At 42.1% G+C, this 11,747-nt stretch overlaps 1 protein-coding gene across 1 annotated transcript in view; it reads right to left on the bottom strand.

Annotated features, from left to right (window-relative positions):
- Nucleotides 1–2,656: 2,656 nt before the first annotated feature.
- The window catches only part of nf2a (NF2, moesin-ezrin-radixin like (MERLIN) tumor suppressor a), a 9,477-nt gene continuing 386 nt past the window's right edge, over nt 2,657–11,747 (bottom strand). Inside the window, exons 2-9 of the mRNA XM_028414007.1 lie at nt 11,608–11,682; nt 11,389–11,502; nt 10,841–10,963; nt 10,336–10,553; nt 8,662–8,767; nt 7,412–7,530; nt 6,844–7,003; nt 2,657–4,018 (exon numbers count right to left, since the gene is read on the bottom strand). Of these exons, the coding sequence (XP_028269808.1) occupies nt 3,968–4,018; nt 6,844–7,003; nt 7,412–7,530; nt 8,662–8,767; nt 10,336–10,553; nt 10,841–10,963; nt 11,389–11,502; nt 11,608–11,682 (966 nt within the window). The 3' untranslated portion in view covers nt 2,657–3,967. The remainder of the gene's footprint in view (nt 4,019–6,843; nt 7,004–7,411; nt 7,531–8,661; nt 8,768–10,335; nt 10,554–10,840; nt 10,964–11,388; nt 11,503–11,607; nt 11,683–11,747) is intronic.

Raw genomic sequence — 11,747 nt, 5'->3', positions numbered from 1 at the left:
TTAATATAGAGGCTAATATAAATATGTGCATGTATTAACATAGGGAATGATGGTACCGTACATCTGGACAAAAAAAAAAAACAAGGTACAGGAAGCACAGCTAGCCTGAAAGTGAAGGTGGTGAAATTACCCTGTAAACAGCCTGCGCTACTAATGCAGCACCTGCCAGCTGATGGTGCACTGACAGTTGAGCATGCATGTTTTTTGTTTTAATGCTGGATGGTCCTGTGTTGTTGCTTTGAGTCCTGATTGGCTTTAATTCTAAAACTAGCTGCTGCTGTGACTGACAGTCTCAGTCCATCACCGATACGTCTACATCAGCTCGTAGTTAGCAAGAAATATATTGGAGCACATGAGACAATATTTATGGAGCAAGCACCCTCAGGCCTAAGCTGGCTGGTGATGGAGGGAACGCTTCAGCAGGATGAGGGTGGGTAAGAGCGGTTCCTCGGGCTGTGCATGAATTGTGAATGCAGAGTGCAAAAGCTACTCTGCTGGAGGGAGATTCGTTTTACAGAGAAAGTGGGTTAAATTCATGATGTGCTGGCAGTGAGTGATTTTAGCACCTCGTGCATTATGTCCATTCAAAATCCTCCTCCTCCATCACTCAAGCAGTCCACAGATGGCCGAGCTCTCTTCCTGCTTTTTACCTCAAGTTCTAAGTAGCACGATAAGCCGCCTGATAGAAGTGTTCTAGCAGCAGACACGGTCAGGAGGAATTCATTTGTCATCTGATCGTTGCATTCTTCCAGTGGAGCGTCATAAAGGATTTTTAATTTTTTCTTCCGAGCTGGCATATTTTAGGACAGGTACGGGTGGGAAGAGATTAGCACATGGGAGTAGATTTGAGGAAGCAGTTGATAAGCCCACAGGATATAGCTGGCTCCGCCACAGCCTGTGCAGATAAAACGCACAATGGACGGTTTAGTCGAGTGGAGCTCAAGATGTCATGGGAGGACAGAGCAAATGAGATGTATGAAAGGAAATAAGTTGGTCACTGAAAGTTTGGTGTAAAGCCGATCTTGGTGTTACATAATTTAAGTCACTAAATTATTCATTTAAGTTTGGAGCTTGTGAGTTTGGAGTAGATAAGGAATAATATCCATATGTTGTCGCAGCTCACGACGTGGAAACATACTGATTTCTCTTGACATGAATATTGTCAAATGTAATATGTAATGTATCCTGTTACATTACTCATTAATCTGAATACTTGGATTACTTACTCATTGAATTGAATGCAGCAATCACTCCCTGCTTACTACAAATATTTGTGTATGTGGTTATGAATAAAGGGAAGAACATGTACTGTGGATGGTCTCACTTTCCTACATGCTGGAAAATGTAGTTGCTGATGTTTATAACAGGTATGGGCCGTTGGTGGGCTGGTTGGATTATAATCTGTCACATATAATAGACAAGAAGACATAAATCCACTTATGTACTCTGTAGAGGCATTACTCACTTTTGGGCAGGTGGAAAATGTTGTTTTTTTTAGGTGTATTGACCCTTTAAAGGTGTGTTAACAGGTACAGATAAACTGGTTGGATTATAATCTGTCACATATAATAGACAAGAATGAAATCAAGTACTTTTGAGGCAGACTCACCCACTCAGGCACTCTGTTGAGGCCTTAATCATTTTTTGGTAGGAGCAAAATGTCGTTTCTGAGGTGTGTTGACCCTTTAAAGGTGTGTTAACGGGTGTACATGGGATGGTTGGATTATAATCTCTCACATTTAATAGACAAGAATGAATTCAAGTCATTTTTGAGGCTTCACTGCTTCATTCTTATGACACCTGAACCTGCTCTTCAAATAACACAAGGGGTTTCCTTCCCTATTGTGCAACTGCTTGGGTTGTATTTAACCCTTTGACAGGTCTTGTGCAGTCCCCTTTTCCAGTCCTGCTGCAAACGAGTGTGCGTGTGTGTTTCCATAGTACCTGTGGGTGTGGCATAAACTGTAATCCCCTAAGCATGGATACAAAAGAGTCCTCCCCTCGTCCCTGTCCTTAGAGGACAGTGCTCAGCATTGAGGAAGAATCCACAGGCTGTATGCATCACCTCGCCTGATGCCCCCCTACACGCCCATCGCCCCGTCCCTCTGAGCGTTAGATCCTCAAGACACCACTCTGTCACAAGACTGACAAGCCGAGGGTGTATCCATTCTCCAACTGAGCACAGAGGTGACACAGTTGCTGAGAAGCCTCCTGAACTCGGAGCCACTCATGCTGTCAGAAAGCTGACACAAATCTAGGAGTAGAACCTTACATTAAAGGGTTAATGTGGTGACAGGCACAAAGACAAAAACACGGGCCACACAACACACACACCACGTTTGCCCACGCGTTCGTAAGCACACACACACACACACACACACACACAAAGACCTTGTCACTCAAGCAAACAGGCTATGTGATCCGACACAAGATGGAGGGTGCTTACGTAACACTTGATTCATTTCAAAGGTGTAATTGGATGTCTGTTTGGGTCGGGTAAGGGGCTCTCGGCACTGGCAGTATCAAAGCTGACATCCATCAAAGTCTGCCAAAATAACACAAAGTTATTTCAGGATGGATAAAAACAACACACACACACAAAAATATCCAAACCTGATATTCATGTATTTTACAAAAAAAAAAACAGATCTGCTGTACGTATATCTACGGATACATGCTCTGTAACGTCCAGAATACTGCTTTCTATCATAAATGCAAATAAGAAAAAAGGAAAAATATATTTTTCTTCACATTATAATTCCTCAAAATAAATTGCTTTCAGAGGGAACAAGCACATTAATTCAGAAAGATGTATTAATTCAAAATAGATGCTAATTTTTAAAGTGGTTTGTCTTCACAATAATAAAAAAAAAGTTACAGTTCCTTCATCCAGTCTAAACGTAATGATCGTCTCCTTATTTTATGCTGCAGGCAGCCAGAGATACAACGTAACAAGACAGCTTTATGTATACAAGATGTAAACATTAGTCCAAAAGGCTTCGTGTACAACGCTTTGTTTACAATCACCACAAAAAAGTTGCATAAAGGCACAGCTGTGGTCACACGGCACGACGGCGGCGGCGGACCACTTACTGTGGAGAGAGAAAGCTTTATGTCTACCACAGACTCTAAATGGCTCTTTAAATGTATGAAAGCACAGAAGTGAAGTTTATATATAATGTTGCAGCCGTCCATCTTGTGCATCCTGAGAGGAAACATAGGCAGGCGAGGGGGAATGTTTTAAGTGTGACAACAGGATGAGACTGACGGCACCAGATAATTCTGTGTAGCAAACCATCTGGAAGCTCAGGTGAGGAATCCACCGTCATTATGAATGTACCTGCTTATAATAAGTGGACAGTATTTAATAAGCAGCAGGAAGGCGATACAATAACTTGCTGCTAAACTATGAACTGTTCATCAGTTCTCTTGTATAAATGTATTTATCCATTAGTGGTTTATTTCTGCTCGGCAGTCAGATAATGTAGGTCACCCAAATTGGACTTGATATAGTAATCATTCTAAACTAATACAGTCTCATTAGACTCACACTGGAATAGGAGCAGTGCAATTTTTTTTTCCTTCCTTTCACGCTGCCAGACTTTATTCTTTGATATTAATAAATCCCACACAAAAGTTTTCTTCAAAAAATATTCCTGGAGAATGTGTTGTGTCTGACACACACACACACACACACACACACACACACACACACACACACTCGTGTTTTTTTCATGAATCTGCAGGAACGTTAGGTGGGGCGTCTTTGTTTGTGCGTACATGAGGTGCCTGGAGTTGGTGCAGATCAAGGCAGTGGTTATTATTTTATCCATAGTGTTTCTTAGGGGTTTCCATATGTTGAGATTTTAGGGTCTTGTAGTGCGGTCGGCCTTTTTTTAGCCGACTAGGAATGTAGAAACGAGAAGTTCTTGGCAGATGTGTGTTCCCAGCTCCACAGCTCTGGAGTTTAAAGTTCCTCAAAGAAGGCCACCCTGGACTTGGTGCTCTGTAGTGTGAGCTGTTAAAGAGATAACAAAGAGATGGCTTTTATATCAACAATACAGTGGGCTATATAACACTACAGCAGTCCTCCTGCCTGATTGAATCTTTCATTCAGCGTGAATTTTAACTTTAACAGACCAAGATGAACACGAAGTCTCTAGCTGCCACTGGCCCCTTTTCATGCAGTGGTGAGGAGTTGGCAGTGCACCTGCAACCATGAGCTGTGCAATATGGCAATATGTGCAATAACTGTTAATATGTATACTGTTTTTTTTATTCTATTCTATTCTATATTTTATTGGTAGTCTATTTTATCATGTATATATCTTCCTTAACTTATCCTTTGCTGTCTGTATCTGCTGTTGCAAAAATGCAATTTCCCCATTGTGGGACTAATAAAGGTTTTCTTAATCTTAATCTTAATCTTAATCTTAATACCAATGTTTTAACTGAGCTATTCAGGTCATTTCTTAGGGTGAAAGTACGTCACACTAACACAACGCTCTGTTTTCCAGTAAGACACTGGCAATAAAAATGTAGCTCATTTAAAATGAGTCACATTCAATCCCGTTTGTTGTTCACTGTGTACGCTGCTTCCAGTATCTTAACCAACGATGACAAAAAGTAATTTCCTGGAAAAGTGATAAAAAAACGTTGATGACTCATCCTGCACTCTGGATCCAATCAAACATTCATCAAACCGTTATATCCCATCCCTCCTCCTCGTGTGTCATCCTTACCAGCAGAACTACATCAGCAGACCTAAGCTACACTGATCCTAGAACACTACACTAGAACGTTAGTACATCTTACACTGCTCAGGATTACACTTTCCAAACTGCAGACAATCAAACAAATGGGGAGAACAGCAGAGGATCAATGCCAGCCAGTGTTAATTGTTCCTCTCTGCAGGTTTAAATGAGCTAGTGATGGATTAAGTTGGGCCACTGGCTACAATTTAACCCTTTCAGGACAGTGACTCATCTGGTACAGCATAAGAGCAAAGTTTTCCCTCTCTTTTCAACATCTGTAGGGTGGAAGCGAATTAAAGCAGCTACCAGAGTAAATATTAGACCAAGGATGAAGGAGGACAGTTTGAAAAATCCAGAGGAATGTGCTGATTGAAGGACTTAAGCAAAATCCAAATAGATAATGTGTGGGAGAGGGATGGATTTACAGCATCACCTTCTATTGTCCCTGCTGACAGGCACGCCTGAACTACACTGTGTGTTTATTCATGTCTAACTCTCCAGCGCTGCACTCCTCCCTGCCTACAGCCTCCAGGCTGGAATAAGCGAAGACACTTTATTCAAAGTCCCAGGTATTAATGTTTGTGAATGGCACAGCAGCGAGCTCTTTCCAAAGAGGAAATACCTGCTGCATGTTCAGTGACCCCTGCTTTGTGTATCACTTCACTCGGTCTGAATGGGCCGCCGTTTCAAAAACAGCTTTTCCTCTCTTAAAACTGACACAGCCTCCCTGCTCTTGTGTTGTGATTCAATTGTTGAGAGTGAGCTCTTCTGACAGGTCCAGTACAAACACAAAACTTGTGGCCTCGTAGCAGCGCGAAGGCGTTGGCCCGTGTTAAGAGAGCGTTCATTAATCATGCAGAAGTGCAGAGGGGAAAACTTTGCCCGTGGTTACAGCTTGTCCCAACGCTTCTGGTTTAGAGATTTAGGCTTTGCTCCTCCTACTGTTTCCAGTCGGCTTCACAGTGCATTCTCAACACTTCACCGTGACCCAGCCTCGGCCATGCCGCATGCCCCAGGCCCTTCACTCACTAATAAGATAAACGTCGACCGCCTCTGGTTCAATTAAACCAACACTTTTAACTTTGCTCCTTCTCCTCTTACACACCAGAGGTGCCTCCATCAATCCAAATGACTAATCACCAACCAAAAATCAATTAGTGCTCCCTTAACAGGTATATTTTACACCGGAGGACTAAAAGAGAAGGGGGTGGGCTTTGCTGTTACACAACGTTCAGGGAACACAGCTCAAACTTTTATGTGATACTTTTATTGAAATTAGGGAAATACTGGTGTGAGAAGATAAAGGAGAATGAGTCTAATCTGCCAGTTCATCAGAGGACAGTGTAAATGGAAACTACTTTTTATAACAACGCCATTGACTTTGACCAATCAATTATGAAACAAACCCTAAAGCTGGAAGAGTCTGCCACTTCTGCTGTTAGCTCATATCATCTCCAAACCAGGCACCACCAGACAAGATATGGTCTTCTGATGGAGCTGACGTAGGAGTCTCACAGAAACACAGATTTCTCTCTCCCCTGTTGCTTTAATGCTTTTAAAGCCAGTAATCACTGAGCACATTTAGAGGTCGTAGTAAAAAAAAAAAAAAAAAAAAAAAAGTATGATCACTCCCTCTGTCCCTGCGGGCACCATCAAAGAAGAAAGTCGAGGTTGAAAAATGAACTCGGGGCCAAGGGGAGGCGGCTGCTATTAAGCGTGTGCTGAGAATCAATACCCTGCCTTAAAAATAATATGATGGGGAGGCATGTGTGTTGTACGAGAGAGGATTCTCAAATTTTGATAGACAGTTATCCCTGGAAAGCTGCTGTAAGATCAGATTAAGACCCAATTTACACTTCAGCAGCTCGTGTGGATAAAGCTGATCAGACAGCAGATGAAATGCAGAAATACTTGTAACCAGGCGCTGGCTGTAAATAAAGACGGACACGCGTAGGCTTTTCTGAAGCTCAATGCTGGGGCTCCACTCGTTGCCATCCTGGCTGCTGTGTACGGTGTAGATGTGTTAAGAGTGTGTGTTTATGCACCTGGCGCTGCCATTCAAGCTGCCGAGCTGGCAGAGTAGATTTACCTTTTTAAAGTTGCTGTGCTTGCTGGTCCCCTGCTCTGTGTTCTGGTTGTGAATGATGTCTAGAGGAGTCTCCCTCTCTTTCAGCTTGAGGCTTTCAATCTCCGTCTTCAGCTCGTTCAGCTGCTCTTGCAGGTGCTTGCTCTTCTCCATGTACTCGACCCTGAACATGGAGAAACAACAGGCTCAGCTTAAAGCTTATGCACATATTTTGGTCTGAAATCCTGTTATAATGAAATAAATCGCTTGCTTTGAGTTTCATAAACATATCAATTAGCTGTTGTCCTGCAGTCTTGCTGCTCATTTGCATTTGATTTTACAAAACTTCATACTTTTTTTTAATGTGCTTCTTTCTTGAGAGCTACTGAAATAAAACACTTTTTGAAACTGATACCGAGGTGATGCCTAATGCCTCCTTCTTAATGAAATTCAAACTGCATCAAGATATATTGTACTTTTTTTTAATTATTTCTTTCTAATGAATAACAAATAACCAGGCAGAATTACAGAACCAAAAAGATTGTGTGTAAACCAAGCAGGAGCTCAGAGGGGTGGGATTTTTGCTACTCACTTTTCCTTCTCTATCTCCATGGAGAGGCGTTTCATGTCAGTATCTTTAAAGTCGAAGCTGAGGTTCTCCCTGCTGAAGCTCAGGTCTTGAGGCATGCTGTCAGGCGGCAGTCCCGGGGACTAGAAGAGATGAGACAGAAGCAAGAGATGTAAATAAATATTCAGGGGGGCAAGAAAATCAAAAGGTAGATAGCAATTTGCAAGATGTCATCAAGGAAAATACAGCATAGTGTAGAACATGTGGAAAAACATATGTCACTCAAAGGAAGATGGGGCCAAAAGAGACCATGACCATGTGTATTTTTTCTTTCAGATCCTAACCAGATGTCTCAAATGCATTGGTCACATGCTTCCACAGGAGTCTGCCAGACCTAATAATACACAATATAAATGTAAAACCATCCTTCATCATGTGAATATAAACTAAACAGTGGATACAGTCCACATACACATGGTCTAGCAGAGCACAGAGGGCAGTCTGACCGCAGCTGAGCACAATGGGAATACTGTTTGATTGTGTAGCAGTGTGTTTATGTGTGTGTGTGTGTGTGTGTGTAGTCTTCTTCCCTTAGAGCTGATAAGTTCCGGTGTGCATCAGTGCACATATGTGTTTAGATGATTCATTCATAAGCTGATAGGAGTGTAGTATTCTACCAATGGCCAGCGTCTCCATGTGCATGTGTACAGGGAGATTGAATGTGCAATGTGTGGGTTTTTTAGCATGTTGGGAGCTCTTGCGTAGGCTGCCTACGCAAGAGGCTGGACTTATGCAAGTATCTCCTGTTTAGTGCGGCTTTGCAGGGCTACAATCCCATGTGTCAAAGAGTGCATATGTGTGTGTGTGTGTGTGTGTTATTTGGAGTTAAGATAATACTGTAAAAGCCTATACAGTGGGGTTCCAGCAGCAGCAGCAGCAGCAGCTCTGCCTCCAAGTGGCCAGTAGTTTTTCTTATATGTACATATACATGTATATGCCATTGTGTATTGTCTGATGGCTTTCAACAGTATAGATTTTATGCCTTTTTAGTTGGTTATTTTTAAAGATATTTAGTAAAATATATCCAAAAATTACGGATTTTTAAACAAAAGAAGCTATTTGGTTTATCTACTATACTATCCTTAAAATGCTATTTAGTGCTTTATGTATGTGCCTTGTTTTTACATGAACATTCCCACCCCACTTTGTTTGTGTACAACATGAACAACCAACATGTGTTATAAGTATTTGTGAGCGTGCTCCAGGTCAGTTACCGTATAGACAGCCTTGCTGGTAATCTCCAGCAGCTTGTGCTTTGCCCTTCGTTCTGAATCCCTGGCCTCCTGCAGGTCCTGCTTCAGCTGCTCAGCCTCCTTGGCCCTGAGGGACGAACGGACAGACATGGACACTTTCTATGTTAACTAGAAAGAAATGATGAAAATGAATACTAGATTATCTCACATAATTTTTATGCCACGACAATCATTTCTAACTGTATTATTTCACCATCGTTATGTGCACGCGATTACATGTCTTTTGATTGTGTTCCTGAACACTCAGCAGTTTCTCGCTGATGTGGGGGAGCCGTGAGCCTCGAGGGTTGAGTGGACGGAGTCATTTACGTGTTGAGTGCTGCAGGTTTAAATTTTCTCCGTTGCAGAAAAGTCCTCATCCAGAATGTGCAGTAACTGTAAAGTGGTTAATGGCGCCTATTTGAAATGATTGCCTACTAAATTGTGAAGTAGAGCCTGTGAAGTGATATTCTCAGTGTTTGTACTGTTTTATTATGAAATGAATTGATTGGCATCTATCAAGCTTAACAGAGAATCACTGAAGTCCCAATCTCTTTATCCACCTGACCTCCAAAGAGTAAAAAGTCAAGAGTAGATCTGCCACTTAGTTTGATTGATGTGATCTGCTTCAGGAAGTTTAAAAAAAAAAAAGAAAAAGAAAAATGACCACGCTTGCAGTTCAGTGTGTATTAAAAGAGACTATTTAACAGGGACTCCCACCTTCAATCGATGCTACTGCTATCAATTAACTAGCGCAAATTAACTGCTGTGCCTTCGGACCGAGAGGGAGGGCGGCGGAACGAAAGCTTTTTCCTCCCTTTTTTTCCTCTGTGGGCAGCAAAGTGGCCTGCTAACCTGCTTTCAGCTACAGTGCAAGAACAAAGCCTTGAAAATCAAATGATTTTAAACAGAGTTAGACATTCTAGCAGTTTACCTAGCGCTACAGTACACGGTGCATATCAACAGACATCTGTGCTGCTGAGCCAACCGGTGTGCAGCAGCCCATTTGTGCACCTTGACGTTAAACAGCATAGTATCTCAAACAGCATCTGCAAGCTGAGAGGTTATTTAGGAACTTATGTTTTGATTCCTCTGAAGGAAAGCATCTTCTGTTTTGAAGCATACACATTTCAAATAAAGGAAAAAAGTCAGGAAGAAGTAGGAAGAAGTTATTTAAAGATCTAAAAATGAAACAAAGTGCATGAGTGTGAGTGAGTGCATATATGTGAGATGAATACAGAAAGAGAATAGAGAGAGTATGGAAGAGAAGCTGCTTGCTGAGGTAAAGCTAAAGAGACGTACTGTACAGGTTGCTGGTGGGTGAAATAATAAAGTTGAGTGCTGCCAGAGGCTGCAGAGACTGAACAAAGAGCAAACATTTTTTAAAATAAATAAATAAGTAAACAGTGTGATACTGTGATCAAAGACAGCTGACTGAATTTTCCACAGTAGGAGCAGTGACTTTGTAGAAATAAGCCAGGGCTGTGCACGTGTGTCATCAGTGTGCTCCAGTACATAAACAAATAGGACACATCATGCTTACATTAGTTTTTGTTTTTTTTATCAGGTCAAAATTTGTGATAATAATAATAATAAGGTCAGGTCGGTAGTGTTTTTTTTTTTATTTGGGTGTCATTCAGTTCTTTTTTCCCCCACCTCCTCTCTGATTCCTCTGCCATCTTGAGGGCTAGCATCTCTGCCTCGAGCATCTTCTGTTCCATCAGCCGCCGCTCCTCCTGGCTACGGATGGCCGTCACTTTGATGCGCTGCATCTCGGTCTCAGCCTCAGCAGCTTTCTGGGCCAGCAACTTGGCCTCCTCCTCTGCGATCTGGGCCTTTTCAGCCAGCAGGTCTGCCGTCTGCTCCGAACGCAGCTGGAGAGGAACAGGAAGAGGGAGAGGGACAAAGTGCAAACACAAGTAGCAGGAAAGACACAAAAAAAGTTAGAAAATAGCCCAAACAAAGACAGATGGGAGTGACACATGAAAGCATGTACAAAGAAAGAGAAAGAAGAAGAAAGTGAGGGGGCTTGATGCAGATGGTAAAGCTCATTTGGAGCTCATTTTGAAAACTGATTTTGTCTTGAAGCCTGGCCTGCACTGTATGTGACCTAGCCAACACAATGGTGCATTCCAGATTCAGCTAACTGACTGAATCTTACCAGTGCGTCGTTGGCCATGTGAGCCTCGTCCTGCAGCTGAATTAGCCTCCTCTCCAGCTCGTCCCTTGCTCTCTCTGCCTCCTCCCGCAGCTGCTTTTCCCTTTGCAGACGCTGCCTTTCCACCTGAAACACATGGATATTAAAGTGTGGCTGTTAGTACAATGAAATATAATATAAATGGACAAAATGCATTTAGTGTATTTTCATTGAGGTGGAAAAGTTGATGTAAGCACATCAATAACCAAAAATGCATAATGTATGAATGGTGTATGTGCAAGTGTGTGTATCACACAAGCATTCATTACATGAAAGCAATATGTCCAATGGTGGTAAACCAAATAACTACTGCTAGCTACTATTTATCTCAATGTGTGGCCAGCTCTAATATTTGCATAACAGTGGAGGATGGAATCGTGCACACATTTGCATTTTCTCTGCAGATTTACTGAAGATCTGCTTAAAATATGCATTTAGATTTGTATTGAAATTTTCCTACTGACAAGTTCAACCCATGCTCTTCACTGTGGTTTCTCCATTATTATCAGTACCTGTTTTCTGGCCCTCTCTTCTCTGGCCTGAGTCTTCATCTGCTGTACTTCAAGTGAGTCCACCCGGCGCCGCCGCATAAACAGGTCATGGTTTCCTATGCAAAGCTGGAGGATCTACACAAGGATCAACCCAAGGATAGATGCTAACGTTAAGCATCCAAATTGATGGAATATTTGATCCTCAGCTAAAGCAATTTTAACAATCTGAGCTGAACTCACCAGCTTGTTGACTCTTAGCCGTGAAGAGTTGAACTTGAAAACATTGGTTTTCTTGTCCAGAGGTTTGATGGTGAACTAAAGATAAGGGAAACAAAGCCTGTGATGTCACATCTGTAAAGAAGCGAGTCTAATGATATTCA

The sequence above is a fragment of the Parambassis ranga genome, chromosome 9, assembly GCF_900634625.1.
Source record: "Parambassis ranga chromosome 9, fParRan2.1, whole genome shotgun sequence".
Classification (NCBI taxonomy): domain Eukaryota; kingdom Metazoa; phylum Chordata; class Actinopteri; family Ambassidae; genus Parambassis; species Parambassis ranga.
Note: the sequence above shows the minus strand (reverse complement) of the source record. Positions and strands in the feature narration are given on the sequence as shown.